At 42.2% G+C, this 21393-nt stretch overlaps 1 protein-coding gene across 1 annotated transcript in view; it reads right to left on the minus strand.

The window, feature by feature from the left end:
* The window catches only part of LOC311236998 (disabled homolog 2-interacting protein-like), a 183195-nt gene that overhangs the window by 126652 nt on the left and 35150 nt on the right, over nt 1-21393 (minus strand). The window contains 3 exon segments of the mRNA XM_084324806.1: nt 749-1039; nt 15810-15943; nt 21224-21323. Coding sequence (XP_084180932.1) covers nt 749-1039; nt 15810-15943; nt 21224-21323 — 525 coding nt within the window.

Consider the following 21393-nt stretch of genomic DNA (forward strand, 5'->3'; position numbering starts at 1 on the left):
GGCAAGCAAGTAAGAACCAATTCTTATTTTATTTATTGTCAAAAGTATGCATGTTGATTTAAAATGTTCATTTTTACTTTTTTAATGATCATATTTTGCACAGATAATGCTTACATTTAGAAAGCCTTTTGAATGCATCCAGTGAAATTATTAGTTACCTGAAATTATTCCGTTTTTTGGGGGGGAAACCCTGCATATATCGGTATCGGTTGATATCGGTATCGGTATCGGTATCGGAAATTGGAGTTGGACAATATCGGAATATCGGTATCGGTAAAAAAGCCAATATCGAGCATCCCTAGAAAAGACTAATTTAATCCGATTAATCACTTCATTCAAATTGAGGATTTAGTTTGAGGACATTTATATAAAAAATAAAAAATAAAATACTTTTTTTGGATTTAAATTTTATTTAATTTAAAAAACATTTTAAATTAAAAATTAAGGTTTGAACGTTTGTTCGAAAAACCCTGATGAAGTTTGAATCCCAAACACAGGCTTCGGGGACATCCCTACCCCCCCCTGTGTGTGACCATGCTCCGCACCTGGTAGGGCTCGGTGCAGAAGCGCGTCAGGCCCTCCTAGTTAATACCCCACAGATACCCTGTGAGTACCCCCTGTGTGTGACCGTGCTCAGCACCTGGTAGGGCTCCGTGCAGAAGCGCGTCAGGCCCTCCTAGTTAATACCCCACAGATACCCTGTTAATACCCCCCCCCCCCCCCCTGTGTGTGTGACCGTGCTCCGCACCTGGTAGGGCTCGGTGCAGAAGCGCGTCAGGCCCTCCTTGGCGATGTAGATCTCCAGCGGCTCCAGGGACTTCACCAGCACGTAGAGGCGGATGTCGAACTTCAGCTTGTCGATGAGCAGCGGCCTCTGCATGTACTCCTGCACCACGGCCTGCTTGGCCTGCGCGCCCGACATCACCCGCAGGTCGCCGGGGTCGCGGATCAGGTAGATGCCGTCGCCCTGGGAGCCGCCGTCCGGCTTGACGATGAAGGTGGGCTTCAGCGTGGCGTCGTTCTCCTTCAACAGGCGGATCTGAGCCGGCGAGGAAGAGGAGGGAGGGAGGGAGGGGGGAGAGAGAGAGAGAGAGAGAGAGAGAGAGGAAAGGTAACTGTAAGGAAAATGTATTAATATATATATATATTAGTGCTGTCAGGCGATTAAAAAAATGTATCTAATTAATTACAGGATTTGTAATTAATTAATCTAATTAATCGCATAACCATTTTATGCCTGATATTCTATATTATATAATCATATTTCAAATTGCATGTGTCCGGATGGCAGAATTCAGTACTGTATCTACAAAACCTTCTGTTTAATCATCTTCCATCTATTAATTTGCTTAGATTTTTCAGGTCTGGTCAATTTGAGCATGGTGTTATTCACAGTCAAAGATACAAAAAAAATTATTGATATTCTCATTTGGTTCATTACAATTTACTCAAAATAAAATTTTCATTCAATCAATCACCGCGCAGATTGATTGATTGAATGAAAATGTTATTAACAGATTGCAGAATGGGTACAATACAGTACGGCACACAATTGTTAAGGGGATGCAGACCAGGGTGCAACTTGCACCGTGCAATCCATTCTTTGTGGATCTAGCCCACAGTATTTCTGACACTGTGAATACATTCCCTGAGATTCATAGATGTCCCTAGAATCAGATACCAAGAACATGCAAATGGACCATATTAAAAAATAAAAAAGTCTGTAAATGTGTATTCTACATTCTTATGGAATGAATGAGATACAAAAAAATTATAAAAAAATAAATAAAAAAAACCTTTTTTTTGTAATTAATTTTGAGTTAATTTTCATAACGCAATAATTTGCTGTGTAATTAATTAATCTAATTAACGCGATAAACTGACAGCCCTAATATATATATATATATATATATATTGTTACTCTATATACATATATAGTTACGAGCTTCCTGCTGACCTGTCGTACAAAACTTGTAAGTCGCTTTGGATAAAAGTGTCGGCTAAATGACTAAATGGAAATGGAAATTATTTAGTGGAAAAGTACATGATACAGGGTTCCCACAGACATTGCAACATTTTATTCAAGGACTTTCAAGTACTTTTCTAAGCAAAATCTTTCATTAACACTTTGAGTGCCACTCACAAGATTTCTCGTTTTTTTTTATAGGTGGTTGCATGCCACTCACGAGATTTCTCTGATTTTTATTTTATTTTTTATTTTTTGCGATCTGAAAAATTATTGCATCACCCGAGCCTACCAGAGTATAGCCGAGGGGCGCCGGCGATCACTGTGGAAAAAAGCGCCCCCTGTCGTCTCCCAGATGACATAAGTGATTTTGGAATGGACTCAATGAAAATGAATGGGGAAAAAAATCCGGTACTCCACATTTTCCAGTTCACTGATCCAGCCGGGGTTACTAGAGTTCATTCTGGAGCCTCAGATCCCCGCGGATCATGGAGTTCTACTGTATCGCGTTGGATCCATACACGTATCGATTTTTTCGAATGGTGATCAGGAATTGGAATATACCAGTTGGATACCATCTGATGTCAGGTAAGGACTCTATGTTATCAGTGGTAGGATAATCAGAGTAAGTTTGATGAAGTTATAAGCTGTTTTGTGAAATGTCTTCTTTCGGTTTCACTGTAAAAGTCCGTGAGGAAATCAACGGAGCGATTATCAGTGCGCGGCCGTAATGTGCGTGCGTGCACGTATAATATTGATCATCTAGCGTTTATTTGAAAACTATTCATAAAAAGGCCGACGAATATCAACGTTGTGGAATATTCCACTAAAAGACGATTTTCATAGAATGCTCCAGAATGAGCTGTTTTTTATATCAAAACGGGGGCTTTTCTAACTGCTCTGAAACGGCAACGACGCGATAAAAAAACAATCTGCCTTCACAGCACTGACTGGAAAATAGTCTTTGATAATGCAATGGGCAGATTAGACACATAGCCATAATTTAAAACATAGATTAGGCGATATTAACGTTAACATTGGCGCCGATGGTGGCATTCAAGCGGTAAAACGGAAAACCAGGCGTGGCGCTGAAAGTGTTAAAAAAAGAAAAAGAAAAATCTGATCCAATATTTATGGCTTAAAACCAATTTCGACAATTAGTTATTAGTTTAAATAAAAAAATATATTTCTTGATTCAGAAATTTTTTATCATGGATGAACAAACCTTTCAATGCGAATGGTTGATTTGAATTTCAAGGACTTTTTAAGCATCTTGTAAAAAAAATTGCTGTTTAAGGAATTCCAGGCATTGACTTTTTGTAAAAAATCAAGCACTTCAAGGACCTTGTGCGAACCCGGATATATGTATATATTTTTTTAAACTAACCTTCAAACTAACTAACAGTACTATCATGCACTTTTCCACTAAATCTGTATATTACTACCTACTATACTAATGTCTTTACTACTATGCACTCAAGACTGTAGCACCCAAGTTCAACACTGTTTGATGAACATTGTTACTCAGCTGATAAGAGTTGTACCCTTCCTGCTGACTTGTACAGAACTTGTAAGTCTCTTTGGATAAAAGCGTCAGCTAAATGACTAAATGTAAAATCGTAATGATAGAACAAGGCAACTATTATTGTATCTCTAAATCACTTATAATAAGCTCTCCTTTATAAATGGACTGCATTTATATAGCGCTTTTATCCAAGGCACTTGCGCGGTGATTGATTGAATGAAAATTTTATTAACATATTGCAGAATGGGTACAATACAGTACGGCTCAATACACACAATTGTTAAGGGGAGAGCAGACCAGAGAAAGACTTTCATCTTGTTTACATCAGGGTCCCCCATTTTCTATTCATAATGAATTGTAATTAAGGGTGCAATTAGCACCGTGCAATCCATTCTTTGTGGATCTAGGCCAAAGTGTCCTTGAGCAAGACACGTAAGTTAACCCCTAACTGCTCCCGATGCGCAGGATGGAACTTTGCACGGTCGCCTCCGCTGTCGGTGTGTGAATGTCTGAGTGAACGGGTGAATGTGAGGTGTAAATTGTAAAGTGCTTTGGATAAAAGAGTTATATAAATGCAGTCCATTTACTATGATTTGCTCAAGCAGCAAATTAACATCCGACTCCACTCCTTTGAAGAGAAGGAGTGATTTAATGCTGCTTTTGTCACAGAGAGAACAGCCCAATCACAATAACTGATATTAGCCGTGGATATCAAATTAAAGCGCCCCTTTGACTATAATGACCATTATTGGCAGAAATAAAGAAAGATTTTTCTGCCTTTGAGGACAGCAAGCGAATTAAGTGGAGCGAACTCATCTAAATATGAGTGAAAGGTTTTTTCTTTTTTTCTAAAACACAGGCCTTCATTTCATAATCAACTGCATACTGCAGTTCAGAAATAGCTCACTACCAGGATTGAGTTTAGTAAGTTAGTCATAGAAATATAATTTATTATTCAATATCTATGGTTACCATGGTTACCTGCCAGCTGAAGACTCTGGCAGGAGCACTCATTCAAGGGTACGACGACTATGCTTGCACCTCATGGTACCAAAGCACCTCAAAGGCGCTAAAAACAAAATTACAAACATCTCAAAACAAACTGGTCAGACTACTGCTTGACCTTACTCCTAGAACCCACCTCACCCCTGCCCACTTTGACAACCTAGGATGGCTTAGAGTAGACGACAGAGTACAGCAACTTGCAATGGGCGTGGTCTACAAGATACACTACACGACCAAGGTACCCATGTACATGTCAAAATACTTCCCAAAGGTCAGTGAATACCACGATCACAACACCAGAGGGAGCTCCACAAATCATGTTAAACCCAGATTCGGCTCAAACAAGGGACTAAACACGTTTCGCAATTATGCCACATCAATGTGGAACGCCCTACCCAAAGCTGTAAAGGAATGTGAATCACTACCCACTTTCAAAACCACTCTCAAAGAACACCTACGGGAGACTGCAATTCGAAACTGGCCCCTGTAAATGTCCTAACCCAACCCCCTCCAATGTACAGTAATTTACCTAGTATGGTTGTCAATATTCCAATGTACAGTTTTGCTTGTTTGTACAGTGTCCCCCCCCCCCCCCCCAACCCCCTCCAATGTAAATTACCTAGTATGGTTGTCAATATCCCAATGTACAGTTTTGCTTGTACAGTTGTACAGTGTTTCCCCCCCCAACCCCTCCCTACCCCCCCCCCCCACACAACCCCACCCAACCTCCTCCAATGTACAGTTTTTACGTCAAATGTATATAATCCCTTTTCTGGACTCTTTTTGTATCACAAACAGTACTGTATTTGCAAATCTGGTATGTCATAAATGTATAGATGTAGCAGTACTGTCTATCTGTATGTCATGTATGTCATATATGTCCTGATGAACTGAAAATGTCTTTCTCTGGTCTGCATCCCCTTAACAATTGTGTGTATTGAGCTGTACTGTATTGTACCCATTCTGCAATCTGTTAATAAAGTTTTCAATCAATCAATCAATCAATCAATCAATCAGCTCATACAATTCCATGCTTTTCGGTGTTACTTTACTGCCCCCTAGAGCACAGTCAGTGAATCTCTGTGTCCTGTATCATATAAATGTTCTCTAGTCTATGCTGAGCCTTTACATCTCTGGTCCGTTTCACTTTATTCAATATCCACTTAGGCTGCTCCTTGATTAGAGTTGAATCCACTGCTGCGACACAGAGAGCTTGTCTGCTGTGGACTGTGGTTAGTATTGTGGTCCTCTGGCGCCCCCCTCTGTCTGGATACAGTAAACACACTCATAGCTGCTCTTGGGTTTAGTTCATCAAGAATAGATGAAGAACTGAGAAGATGTCATAATGTGATTATGATTAATCACTAATAATAGATACAACGCCCATCACTGTGTCCTTTATGAGGAGGTTTGTTGGTCCTCTCTGATGGAGAGGTGAAGGAAGGGTGCACTGCACTTACAACACAAGACAACATTGGATTATCTTGTGTTCATGATCATGGGAAGCAAAAATCCTAATTGGAATAGAAACGCTACCCAACCCTATTGTCTAATACAGCTATCTGGACAATAAAGTGTAAAATGTTGAGGGGTCAAAACAATCCTTCCTTGCACCATAGACATAATCCTTCATCGTGAATCCATGAGCGTGGATGATTGACACACCTGTTCTGTTCAGACAAGTACACTAGGTACCGATAGGCCTGGCTGTGACTATTCTGTTGCCATTAACAATCCCTCGTGGGGGGGGGGGGGGGGCAGAATTGTCTGGAACTTTTCCATTTCTAGCTATTGCAACAGCAGAATGATGTGACGTTTATCAATGGATTGTACAAAGTTCTACAATCTACAAACTGCAGGTGAAATGAAGAACATCCTATGTTGTACTCTCAAAATTAAGGGAATGGTTGTCATTTAAACAACATGCAGAGGATCTTCTTGTTTTCATCTAACCTTCATACACCCCTACTAACAACATTATGACACAGGACACTTCACTCATGGTTCATCAGAGTGTGTATGTGTACTGTATGTGTATGTGTATGTGTACTGTATGTGTATGTGTACTGTATGTGTATGTGTACTGTATGTGTATGTGTACTGTATGTGTATGTGTGTACTGTATGTGTATGTGTACTGTATGTGTATGTGTGTACTGTATGTGTATGTGTACTGTATGTGTATGTGTGTGTACTGTATGTGTACTGTATGTGTACCGTATGTGTACTGTATGTGTACTGTGTGTGTACTGTATGTGTACCGTATGTGTACTGTATGTGTATGTGTACTGTATGTGTATGTGTACTGTATGTGTATGTGTGTACTGTATGTGTATGTGTACTGTATGTGTATGTGTGTGTACTGTATGTGTATGTGTACTGTATGTGTATGTGTGTGTACTGTATGTGTACTGTATGTGTATGTGTATGTGTACTGTATGTGTATGTGTGTGTACTGTATGTGTATGTGTACTGTATGTGTATGTGTGTGTACTGTATGTGTACTGTATGTGTACTGTATGTGTATGTGTACTGTATGTGTATGTGTGTGTACTGTATGTGTACTGTATGTGTACCGTATGTGTACTGTATGTGTACTGTGTGTGTACTGTATGTGTACCGTATGTGTACTGTATGTGTATGTGTACTGTATGTGTATGTGTGTACTGTGTGTGTGTGTGTGTACTGTGTGTGTGTGTGTATGTGTATGTGTATGTGTATATGTGTATATGTGTATGTGTGTGTGTGTGTAATGGGTGGTATGGATGTGGTGCAGTAGGGAGGGGGGTCTTGGTCAGCTGGTCATGTGACCTGCCTGGCTGCCCGACAGGCTTGACCTCAGCAGCAGCAGGTCCTGGGGGAGCGAGACACACGGGGCGCGAGGGCGGCCATGACCACGACCCCTGAGGGTCAGACAACTTCACCCTGCGAATGACGACCCGTGACCTTTCGCTCGGGCTGCTTGGAGAATGAGTTAGTGTTATCGTGTTGTGTGGCCGTGATGAGAACTCGGGAGCTGGATAAAGACCACGTCGTGATAAGCAGGCGAACAGCTGGTCAGCTGGGCGGAGCCAGATGGAAGGGGCACGTGTTTGACCCCGAGCAGAACAGATGCTCCTGATGATTAGGGATCATTCACCTCTTAGTCCATTACTGTTACGTTAATGATTAGTCAACAAAGCCCTATGACTATTAGTGTTGTCACGATACCAACATTTTGACTTGATTTGATTTTATTGCCAACAAACATAACAACATTGACAGATCAACATTTGTATTTACATTTACATTTAGTCATTTAGCTGACGCTTTTATCCAAAGCGACTTACAAGTTCTGTACGACAAGTCATCAGGAAGGGTACAACTCTATCAGCTGAGTAACAATGTTCATCAAAGTGTTGAGTGCTACAGTGTAGGTTAGTTTATTAGGACAAGTGCATGACAGTAAGGTTAGTTAGGGTTAGATTTTTATTTAATTTAATATTTGTTTTGCCTTGTCAGGGATAAAACGAAAAGTCCAGGACGCCTATATGCTAATACCAACGCAGTTGTGCGTTTTGCGAATCTGATTGGCCACTGACGTTTCTGGTCATGTGACATCGTGTGACGGCAAGTTCTTTCGACGGTTAAGCTTAGGCACTCTTTCGAAGTTGGTTAAGGTTAGAGTTTGTCTTAGAGCGTGACGGCAAGTTCTTTCGACGGTTAAGCTTAGGCACTCTTTCGAAGTTGGTTAAGGTTAGAGTTTGTCTTAGAGCATGGCGATAGAACGCCAGGTAGTTTGCAGGCTGTTCGATGCGGAAATGGGCAAAGACACAGCTCGTCACGCTATTGGGCGCACATGTCACATGACCAGAAACGTCAGTGGCCAATCAGATTCGCAAATCGCACAACTGCGTTGGCATTAGCATAGTCCAGGACTTATTTCCATCATTGTCCCTGTTGTTACTGGTTGCAAGTGGCACTATGGCATCTGAAGTGCATCAAGCATTCTTAGTGCATAATCTAAAGTGCATTCGTAGTAGTATTCATGTTTCAGTTTAAAAATGTTTTAATAAAAAGCATCATTCATGTTCATTGGTGCATTAAAAACAATGATTATTTTCATCAACAAAGTGCATAGAGACTTCAATACCAATACCAGCCTCAAGTATCACAATACCGGTTCTAAAACGATACCGCGGCAAAAACCTAAAACATCAGGAAAAGTTAAAGTAATGGAATATAATATTAGATGACAGAACATGAAAAATGATTTATAAAATAATTTTCTTATCAATGTTCTGATGCTGTTGAAACTTTAAATAATCAAAAATAATAAAATGATTCTGTTGCAGCCGCTGAACCATATACTGTAGCTAATCTCCATTTGTTATGATTATTATTCGACAAAGGATTTCTCAGGTTGAGGACAGCCGTGATGATAATTGTCCTCGTATTTAATTTCACATTTAACTATTACTATTAGCTACTGGATACCTGCATTTCCCCAAGGGGATTAATAAAGTATCTATCTATCTATCTATCTACAGGTATCTATCTATCTATCTATCTATCTATCTATCTATCTATCTATCTATCTATCTATCTATCTATCTATCTATATCCTCTTATTCATCTGGTTTATACGTTACGTCTGGAGTTACAACGTGGAGCGCAAACCACATGCCATGACATTTCACATGTCTGACAGTGATTCAGGCTCTGTCCTGAAAAACACTTTAGTCGCTAAATGTTTTATTCCTTGCAGTATTTATTGCTCCAGGCTGCAAAGATAAGCACCGCGTTGGTGAGGTCAGATTTCAGAATTAATTGAGAGACGTCAGGGTCTGTCTACTAGGGTTAGACCCATATGGGTTTTTCAGCGCCGATACAGATACCAATTATTAGTAAATCAAGGAGGCCAATAGCTGATATTTGCAGACCGATATTCAATTGCAGTACATCTTTCTTATTTCTTTGTGTGAAAATGTACAGCAACACAAACCCTAAAAATTAGGAATGTCCGACATTATCGGCCTACCGATATTATCGGCCGATATCGGCATTAAAATGTGATATCGGAAAATATCGGTATCGGTTTTCAATTTTTTTTCTTTTTTTTTTTTACATTTCTATAACCTTTATTTGCCCAGGCAAGCAAGTAAGAACAAATTCTGATTTTATTTATTGTCAAAAGTATGCATAATGTTGTGTTAATTCCACAACAAGAGATATGTAATGTTAATTACCTGAAATTATAAAACAGGGGGGGACCCTGCATATATTGGTATCGGTTGATATCGGTTGATATCGGTATCGGAAATTAAGAGTTGGACAATATCGGTATAGGTAAAAAAGCCAATATCGAGCATCCCTACTAAAAATAACAGTACTTACTTACTTACTAAGGTGAAGAGGTAAGTTTTTTGCTTACTTTTTAAAATATTTAGTGAAGGTGTAGGAAGTGTAAGGTGAAGAGTAAGTAAGTACTTACTTACGTACTTACTTACTTAATTCACCTTAGCCTTTTAATCTGACACATACTCATTACATCCACACTGTGATTATTGTACTGTAAATGAGACCTATTTTATTGCACTGCTTTTATTCTGTCTCTTTTATACTCATTTTATGTCTGCACCTTACGCATTGCTTTTATTTTGACTATATTTATGCCAATTCTATGCTCATTTTATGCCTACGTCTATTGTATGTCTACATTACTGCTGTGAAGCACTTTGGGATGCAATTCTTGTATGAAATAAAGTTTATTATTATTATTATTATTATTATTATTATTATTATTATGGGCATCGTTCTGTTCAGCATCAGCATCAGTTGATTTGTTACGAGTGTTGTAGGTCAACCTCTCTGAGCACAGCCAACGGCAGGCTGAGGGGGCGTGGCCTCCTGCTCACTAGACTCTATAAATGCTTGATACCAGGACAAGGTTACAGCACTCAGCTGGACACGGCTGATGGATGTCAATCAGTAACCCGAGTGCATGATGTGTCTTATGTAAGATCAAAGGGCCCTAGTCATCATTTTCAACTGTCAACGACCGTTCTAACATGTTGGGTACCTTTACATCAGCATGCCTTCTGTTAAAAAAATGCAACAGGGGGAGCTCCAGTAGCTCACCACGTACCGCGAGTGCTATTTCATCGCCGTGGACAACCGCGCTCGCGCGGATCTGGGGCTGAGCGCGTTCGAATCCCGGACGGCAGCCGTGCCTTTCCCAGAGTGTCTACCCCCCCATCTGAACCCTTTCAGCCTGCTTCTGTCGGTCGAACTTGACCAAGTATGAATGAGAAGAAAAAGCGATAAACGCTAAAAGAACCAGGTGACTGGTCAAAAAGTTAAAAAAAAAATAAAAAATGCAACAGGTTTGAAAAACACACCTTTAAGGGGGACCATACAGATCTAAATATGAGTTTTGATGTTAGCATGTTTTGTTTTTAACTTCCTATTGTTTGTTTTGTTTTTAACTTTGACTTCCCAAGATCACTATTTTAACTGTCTTGTTCTGCTTTTATGCCCTGTAAGGTGACCTTGGGTTGGGTGTCTTGAAAGGTATATAAAATGTATTATTATTATTATTATTATTATTATTATTATTATTATTATTATTATTATTATTATTATTATTATTATTATTATTATTATTATTATTATGACTTTTGGTTAAATGTGGTGACTTTTAACCTACTACAGGACATTTCAAAGACGAGTTGCATCTGTGTGCTTTGTGAAAACCCCTGATGTCCAGCAAGGAGGCCTGAAGGTCAAACATAACAGAACTGTCCCATCGGATCACCGTGTGTCCAGGCAGTAAAGAGCCCGATCACAGAGCGATCATGTTGCAGGACTCGTGTGTTCAGAGTCACAGATCCCACTGAACGAGGTAAGTCCCATGATTACAGACTATTATACTGCCTCTCTCGCTCTCCCTCTCTCTCTCTCTCTCTCTCTCTCTCTCTCGCACACTCACCCACACACGTGTGTGTGTGTGTGTGTGTGTGTGTGTGTGTGTGTGTGTGTGTGTGTGTGTGTATGGAGGTGGTGTGTGTGTGTGTGTGTGTGTGTGTGTGTGTGTGTGTGTGTGTGTGTGTGTGTGTGTGTGTGTGTGTGGAGGTGGTGTGTGTGTATGTGGAGGTGGTGTGTGTGTGTGTGTGTGTGTGTGTGTTCTCCTCCTTTCCGACGGTGACCAGAGCCAGCAGGCGCGTCGCTCTCAATTAGCAGCTGCTCCCAGAGACCCTTAAACTGCTCAGCTGCACTCAGACCCGCTCTCTCTGCACACAGCGCCTCCAGTGGCCGCACCGAGTGTCGCGGAGAGGAACACTGACGAGAGACGGGCGTGAGCTCAGAGAGCCGACCGTAGCATCACTCCGTCCCCCCAAGACATGTGACAGCAGACACGTCAGGAGACTCGTCAGTCCTCACATCAGTATGAATAGACGCGCTCACGCTCCAAGAGAACATGGTGCCCCTCAGGGTAACACTTCTCCTTCATGTTCGACTATAACAAGCTCTATGTTCTGGGAGTGTCGTCATCCAGTGACTGGTTTCTGGGTGTCGGTTGCGGCAAAACCGTCTGAATTGTTTGAGATTAATATAATAATGTCCCTCTGTTGCCCAGTATGTTCGTTCTGAATGACTTCTCTGATGTAGTGTTGTGTCACATGGAAACACAAACTCTTCTCGATGGGCTGACGGCAGTGAAGAAGCTGGTGGCTCTGCGCTGGAAACCGCCTCTCGGAGCACGGACTTTGATGTGTTTGGACATTGTGTGTATTTAGAGCAACAATTACAATATGTGGAATAGTCTGGCAGTGCGGTTGAAGTCCATTGTAAATTGAGGCAAAGATGGTGGTGGTGGCTTGGACCTGATGGTGGTGGGTTCTCAAGTGTTTGTTCCCCCTACCTATATAGTCTTTATTATATATATATTTTTTTGTATCCACTTTTTCTCCTCCTATTTTTCTTGTATTTTCCTCCCATCCCAATTTTTTGTCGTTATGCCAATTCCCCCCTCCCCTTCCTGGTCGTTGCGCGCATTTGCCCCCTACTTGCCGGTCTAGGGAGCCCTGAAGTCTATCACATGCTTCCTCCGATACATAGGAGACAGCCAGCAGCCTCTTTTCACCTGGCAGCGAGGACTCTCATTGGTGAAGTGTAACGCGTGGGAGGATCACACTACCTTCACCAGTTCCTTCCCTTGCTGTGCAGGCGCCCTGACCGACCTGTAGGAGTCGCTGTTTTACAACGACCAGAATACCACCCACCGGCCTCCCTCCCTCTAACACTGCCAATTGTGTCAGTATGACGACCGGCCAAGCCGGAGGCACCGCTGACAGCTGGATTCGATACCAGTGTCTCTGCAGTGGTAGAGACGCTTAGTCCGCTGCGCTACCCGGCCGCCTCTCTTCATTATATATTTGTAATCGTTATTTATTTTTCCTTTCATAAAAAAGTTAATATTATTGTTTTTATATGTTTACCCTAAATGTTAAAAAAAATTCAAATAAATGTAATCACACAAAAAAGCCCATAACAAGCTCATGCTATGTGTACCGCGCTGCACACTGATGGCAACAGAGAATTAAATGGAGCCAAGATTAGGCCTATAGTTGCTGCTTGGCCTGAAGAACCTTTTTCCAGGCGAGAGAGAGAGAGAGAGAGAGAGAGGGAGAGAGAGAGAGAGAGAGAGAGAGAGGCCAGCGAGGGCTTTTCTCGTTCAGTAACACGAAGGATTCCAGCTGGGGCTTAACTGACACAGATCCTACACGTTTAGTGTGCAGTGAGCTTGACACGGAGCCGGGGAGAAAAAGGCATGGGAACTGAAGAACTTGGCAGAACCAGGGCTGCTCTCCAGGCCTGAGGCAACAGTACACTGCCCTGCAGAAGCTAACCGCAGCAACTACGCAAACGGTGAAAACTGAGAACTATCTTCTTTGACTGTCCAGTGATTTTGTAGTTACTGCAATTCTTTATACCCCTTTTAATCTAAAACAGAGCAAGATTGAACTATGAAACGTTGTGACAAGATAAAACGGATATTGAGAAGTTTATTTTTACTTATAACTACATTTTGAAAGAATATTTCGTTACTGCGGTTATCTTCTGCAGGGCAGTATACTTTCTGCAGAAACAAACTTCTCTCTTGGTTTTATATTTTAGTTCTGTATATTGTATATTTTGTATAGTGTTGGTCTTTACTCTCTCTTTACTTTTTAACCGTATGAAGCACAATCCCAGGAGGCTCATACAGAACCAAGCATTTCATTGTAATGTAGATGTACCTTATACTGTATGTGACAAATAAAACAAAACTTGAACTTGAGGTGTTTAAAATAAAACTCTTCAGTGGGCTACCTCATTGTACGCAGAGTCTATACGCAAAGTCCGTTGTGGTTGTAGGAGATAAGACCCCCTTCGATCCTATTCATATTTCCTTCCTATCCCCATCCCTACCCCTATTCCTTCCTCTCTCACCTTCCCATTATGTCCCCAAAGATGTCACATTCCGTTGCGGTCGGATGGCATAGCGGAGATTGCGCTCGTCACCAATGCAAGAGGCTGCGGTCTCGACTCCCGGAGTCAGCATTGCCCTGCGGCTTGGGCCGGTCGTCATACTAACTCGTTTGGCTGAGTTAGCGGGAGGGAAGTCGTGGGTGGTAATCTGGCGTTGTGGACAGCGACGCCTACAGGTCAGGTCTGGGCGCCTGCTCAGCGAAAGACAGGAAGTGGTGAAGGCAGCGTGACCTCCCACGCGTTACACTTCACCAATGAGAGTCCTCGCTGCCAGGTGAGAAGAGAGCCACTGGCTGTCTCCACATGTGTCGGAGGAAGCATGTGGTGGACTTCAGGGTTCCCTTGTACCGACCAGTAGGAGGAACATGCGCACAACAACCAGGTATGGGAGGGGGGGAATTGGCATAATGGCTAAATTGGGATGGGGAGAAAAATTGAAAATCAGGCGGAGAAAAAGATACAAAAATAAAATAAAAGATGTCACATTCCATTGACCCCCCAGCCTTTACATTGTATGTATAAAGATGGTTCAAGATCCAGTGAGGGGTCTCTCATTCCCTGGTGTCCTAGCTAGCCACCCCGTTGAGTCATTCAGCCTACTCTGACTATTTTGTATTGATACTTTGATTGAGTTAATAAATCGTATTAACCAAGTCTCTTTGGACTGAGTAAGTTATTCAGCTTCGGCTATTTCCCACCACATGGTGCAATGATCGGACGTACTGGACTCTAGATGAGTATATGTAGGTGTGGCTTGGTTGCAGCAGGCCTGTCACACTACAGCCACTGTTAGATTGCCTGGCCGACATAAAAACATGGATGAGTGCAAATTCTCTCAACCTAAACGAGCGCAAAACAGAAATAATTGTATTTGGATAAAGCTTCGGTTGACCCTACTGTCAATGCCCTAGGCCCTCTGGGCTCAAATATCCGCTCCTCTGTCAGAAACCTTGGAGTAATCTTTGACAGTACTTTTATAAACAGGTTAGCTCGGTGGTTAAAACCAGCTTTTTTTCCACCTCAGACTCCTGGCTAAGACCAAAGCATACCTCTCGCAGAAGGATCTGCAGAGGGTGATCCATGCCTTCATTTCGACCCGGCTGGATTACTGTAATGCGCTGCATGTTGGCATTGACCAGTCGCTGCTCCGTCGCCTACAATTAGTCCAAAATGCAGCTGCCGGTCTTCTCACTGGTACCAGAAAACGTGACCACATCACACCAGTCCTGGCTTCACTCCACTGGCCGCCCGTCCGTTTCCGCATTGGTTTTAAATGATTGCTGACTGTTTTTAAAGCACTACACGGGCTGGCTCCACTGTACCTGGCTGAGCTCCTACATCACCCCACCCCATCCAGAACCCTAAGGTCTGCTGACCAGCTGCTGCTGGGGGTGCCCAGGACCAGGCTCAAAACCAGGGGAGACAGAGCCTTCGCTGCATCTGCCCCTCAGCTCTGGAACAGCCTCCCCCCCCCTCCACATAAGATCTGCCCAGAGCCTAGAGGCTTTTAAATCGCTGCTCAAAACTCACCTCTTTTCCCTGGCCTTTGACCAGAGTTAGCCTGCCACCTGTACACTACGTTTGCCGTTACTCTGGACTTTTTAATCTATTTTCTTGTCTCTTTTATATTGCACCTTGTTTTCTTAAATGTACAATACCTTTTTCTGTCATTTTAGTGTATTTTACTTGTTACTGCATTGTATGTGTTTTTATCATGTCCTACCTGTGAAGCACGTTGGTTTGGCTTTTAGTCATTTGTAAATGTGCTATAAAAAATAAGGCTGACTTGACTCGACTGTACCTGTGCGGAGAACAGCTGGTACTCATCGGGCAGGATCCAGGAGCGGGGGTAGAAGTTGTACTCCTCGGGGAACAGCTCCTGCATGGTGCGCACCGCCCGGCTGAGGTTGATCTTCCTCAGCATCTCGATCATCCCTGGAGACGACAGAGAAGCACACTCAGTTAAACTAATATTACAAGCTTAGGCGGCTGGGTGGCGCAGCGGAGATTGCGCTCGTTACCAATGTGAGAGACTCCGGTCTCGAATCCGGGTGTCAGCATTGCCTCCGGCTTTGGCCAGCCGTCATACTAACTCGTTTGGCTGAGTTAGCGGGAGGGAAGTCGTGGGTGGTAATCTGGCGTTGTGGACAGCGACGCCTACAGGTCAGGTCAGGGCGCCTGTTCAGCAAAAGGCAGGACTTGAGGAAGGCAGCGTGACCTCCCACGCGTTACACTTCACCAATGAGAGTCCTCGCTGCCAGGTGAAAAGAGAGCCGCTGGCTGTCTCCACATGTGTCGGAGGAAGCATGTGGTGGACTTCAGGGTTCCCTTGTACCAACCAGTAGGGGGAACATGCGCACAACAACCAGGTAGGGGAGGGGGGGAATTGGCATAATGACTAAATTGGGATGGGGAGAAAAAGCACAGAAAATCAGGCGGAGAAAAAGAGGATAACAAAAAAAAATTATAATAATAGTACTATTACAAGCTTTATTCCTATCCCGTATTCCCGTTTGGACTATTGCCCAACAATTTGGTTGAGCGCTTCAAAGCAAAGATACTTCAGCTCTCTCAGAACAGAGCGGCACGTCTCGCTCTCCGTTACTCTGTGAGGAGCTGCTCTGTGAGGAGCAGTGTTGAGGGAATGCATGCCGCTCTGTCTTGGCCTAGAGTGGATCAGAGGTTGGCATGCAGCCTTGTAACATTTTGGTTTAATATTTGTAAAGTTGGTAAACCTGAGTCTTTGTGGTCAGAACTACAAGCCACCAATACTAGACATGGCTATGTCACCAGACACGCCTTGGGTCTTCATTTTACTCTACCTCTACCAAGAACAAATGCACTTAAGAGAACCGTAATGTATTAGAGCTGCTGCATATTGTAATTGTATACCTGTGAATATAATGACTATCGGCAACAAATTCACTTTTAAGAAAAAGTTGAAAAACACTTTAAAAAAAAATACAGTTGAGTTATTGATTTATTTAGTATTGTATTTGTGTTTGGAGCCTTTTTGTGTTGTGATTTTGCAGATAATTGAGAATGTACTTAAGCTAAAGTGTTTTTTATGTTTTTATTGTTTTGTTATTAGACTAATGGGGATCCATATGATAAACAAAAGAAACACTCAGGGAAACAGGTGAAATGGACCCCGATGTGTTTGTACTTGTAAAACACTACAACATATTGAACTTGAAACTTGAACTTGAAACTTGAAACATTATAGTGTACTTATACAACTCCCCCCTCTGTACTTTCATAAAACAGAAAGCATCTGCTGACAGGTATACCAGGTCTGTAGTCAGAGGGGAATGTGTAGTCCCAAACAGGAGGTCTGCTTTTAGTCAGACAGCCTTTTCCGTGAGAGCAGCCCACACCTGGAACAGTCTGCCAACACAGCTCAGGGAGTATCAAAGTTACATTTCATTTAAAACTAACTTAAAATCATGGTTGAGAGATGGTCAAGTGTGCGACCATTTTAACTGAGGGGTTGTGATGTATTGTAATGTATTTTAATGTATTTATTTGTATGTATTTTAGTGTATTGTAACCAATACTGATTCCTACTGTGTTTTAATTATTGTACTGTCTTAATTATTGTAGTGCTCATGTCACCTGCCCCAGAGACTACAGTTGAAAATTAGCCAACCTGGCTAAACTGGCATATTTACAGTAAAATGTTCCTTAATATGCACTGTCTCTGTATTTTAAACCAATAAATACAAATACAAACTGCATATAACCCATATAACTCATCATATAATGTATGATAGATAACATGTACAATAATGCTGTGTATACATATATTTATTATTACCGTATATCTATCCACATCCGTCTGTACATACCTGTATATAATCGCTGCTGGCCAGTATGACTTACTACCATAGTGTCTTTATACCTGTATCACTGTACATATTAATACTACAACTCTGTACATACATCATATTAGCACTATTACTCAGTTGTACTAATTAATATATTTTATACCCAGTTTAATAACCTGTACATTGTACATTACATTTGCACTCTGGTTGGATGCCAAACTTATTTTCGTTGTACTGTACTTTTGCTGTATGATTGATGACAATACAAATATAAATGGCTGCATTTATATAGCGCTTTTATCCAAAGCGCTTTACAATTTGTTCCTCACATTTGACCCATTCACTCACACACCGACGATGAAGGCCACCATGCAAGGTGCCAACCTGCTCATCAGGAGCAATTAGGGGTTAAGTGTCTTGCTCAAGGACACATCGACACACTGCCCGGGAGGAGCGGGAATCGAACCGGGAATCTCCGGATTGCCAGACGACTGCTCTACCTCCCGAGCCACTGTCGCCCCCAATACATTTTAGTCTAATCTAATCTATTTCTGTATGGTCGTATGGGAATCTTAACAAGAATACAGGAGCAAGTTGGTGAGGTGGTCAATGTAGCCAGTAAAGTAACTGGGAGACATAAAAGCAGCTCTCTGGGAACAGAGGAGGAGGAGGAGGAGGAGGAGGAGGAGGAGGAGGAGGAGGAGGAGGAGGAGGAGGAGAGCTGTCCCCTCACATCCCCTCTCTGAGGCTAAGCCTTGGCAGGCGCTACAGGATGCCTTGGCAACAAAGAACATACCGTATACAAGACGTCATTCATTCCACATGCAGTTAGCCTGCTCACTTCTCAGACTTCACTTTTAACTGCTGTATTCTGCACGGGCAATGTCATTGCTTGTGATGTGCTGTGTGGATGTATGGCCAGTATGACTTACTACCATAGTGTCTTTATATACCTGTATCACAGTACATACATCTGATTAACACTATTAGTCAGTAGTACTAATTTATATATCTTTTATACCCAGCTTATTCACCTGTACATTGTATATTACTATTGCCCTTTACGGTTACATTTGCACTCTGGTTGGATGCTTAACTTTTTTTCGTTGTACTGTGCTCGTGCAGTATGATGACAATACATTAATTTATAATCTAATCTAATCACCTGAATTAATAAAGGAACACTTGACGTGACACTTGACACCTTTACCATACACAGAAGCATCCTCTAAGCGCAATGGTGGTTCACTTTGTTATGATGTAGATTATAAACAATATTCAAGCTTTTGTAACTAGTTATCGTAGAGGTTAATTTATTCTTCTTAATTTATTTATTATTATTCTGTTGTTACGTTGTTCCCTGTTCCCCTGAATCCCCTCCCTTAGCTGCCCCTCCTGTTAAGCGCCTTGGGTCTCCTGAAAGTTATACATTTATGATATTATTATTATTATTATTATTATTATTATTATTATTATTATCATCAAAACTAGCCAGTATAGCTTTAATGCATTAGGTATCTGATCATACTAACACTGGACAACTGTTGGATGTGAGTTTTTGGTTTTGTTTGCTCTGTTTTGTGGTTGTACGGAGTTCGTTTAACTTCAATGATGTTTGTGACTACTGCACTGTGTAAAATGGACAAGTTATTCCAATTCACACAGTCTACAATCAGGATTCATATTATTTATTAATTATAATTTCACTATTAATGATGTTTTAGCCTCAGCATCATAATGTATTTTGCCCTACCGCACACGTTTTCAAAAAACTGTTTTCTTATCTCAGTAACCCACTCTGGTCTACTCATTATTTAATTGCATCTATTTATTTATTTTGTAATTGAATTAATCAGGACAGTTTTTAGAGTGGAGCTAATCTGTTCATTCAAACCCTCTCTGCCTGTTCCTCTGTATTACTGCTGAAACCTCCAAAAACTAAAAGACAGATGGCGACCTAATATAGATATACAGGACATGACATGACACACGAGACTGTGAACCACAGGTAGCACTGTGTGTGTGTGTGTGTGTGTGTGTGTGTGTGTGTGTGTGTGTGTGTGTGTGTGTGTGTGTGTGTGTGTGTGTGTGTGTGTGTGTGTGTGTGTGTGTGTGTGTGTGTGTGCGTGTATATCCCAGCATCCATCTAATATCATTAAGACAATAATCTCCAGAGTCAGTCAGAACAGAATGAACAGCTGTGCTTATAGGAAGGCGTCACGCTGCCTATGGGATGTCTGCCTGTGTGTCAAACCCCATCCTCCACCACACTTAGGCCTTTAGTCCAGACTAAAACGATTTTGATCTGTTAGGGCGGCTACGTGGCGTAGTGGGCAAGGCGCTCGCCACGAATGCGGAGACGCTGGGCTTGCCTGTTCGAGCCCAGCGCTCCACATTGCTTTCAGTTTAGCTGGTCGTTCATACTAATACACATTGGCCGTATTAGGGGGTAGGAAACCGATGGGTGGGGATCGGGCGTTGTGGACAGCGACTCCTACAGGTCGGTTGGTGCGCCTGCGCAGTAGAATCAGGAAATGTCGGGGGCAGCGTGAGCCTCCCACGCGTTACTCCTCGCCACTGAGAGATCGAGCTGCGCAGGTGAAAAGATGCGACTGCTGTTACCTCAAGTACCGGAGGGGACTTGTGCTATGTATGACTTAGTCCACATTGCAGCCGGCTTGTGGGAGGCAAGAAACAGCGTTCGTGACAGGGGAGGGTTGAATTGGACGATACGAAATTGGGATGGGAGAAAATATAGAAAATGGGAGAAAAAGTGGATAAAAAAAAACGATTTTGATCTGTTTAGTTTTCGTTTCGTTTTAAGGTTTCCGTAAAAAAAACGAAAACGTCTCAAGATAATAAGTGCATGCCACAAATTTACAAAATAAATGTCTTTCCTGTTTTATTTTGAAAACCCACCGACCGGAAGTGTTATAGTGTCTGTTGCTAGCAGCTTAACTTTGTGTCGGCCAGTTCTGTGCTTTTCGAGCTAACGTAACGTCATTAGTTTCCAAAGGAGAGGAGAGCTCACATGCAGCTCAAAACTACCTGTTGGAATAAATTAATTGATTGATGTTTATTTAACTTGTCCCTGTGTGTGTGTCCAGTCATTTCGACTAGCAAACGTTGTATTTAACGTTACCTCAGGATACCACTGTCTATTGTATTTAGTTGGTTAGCTATTTAGCTAATGTGTTGAGGTGAGACTGTGGTGGTGAGACTGTGGTGAGACTGTGGTGAGACTGTGGTGAGACTGTGGTGAGACTGTGGTGAGGTCTGTGGTGAGACTGTGGTGAGACTGTGGTGAGGTCTGTGGTGAGACTGTGGTGAGACTGTGGTGAGACTGTGGTGAGACTGTGGCAGAAGGCTATAGGAGAGGAGAGGGTACCTGGTAACTTGTTGACCTGCCCTGAGACGATCCTCTCATTGTCATGAAAGGACACTCCATGCCAGTAGATGTCACAGGCTGCCCTCCGTCCAAGAGGAAACTGAGAGAGAGAGAGAGAGAGAGAGAGAGAGAGAGAGAGAGAGAGAGAGAGAGAGAGAGAGAGAGAGAGA

This window comes from Notolepis coatsorum (genome assembly GCF_963971535.1).
Source record: "Notolepis coatsorum genome assembly, chromosome: 11".
In the NCBI taxonomy this organism is placed as follows: domain Eukaryota; kingdom Metazoa; phylum Chordata; class Actinopteri; order Aulopiformes; family Paralepididae; genus Notolepis; species Notolepis coatsorum.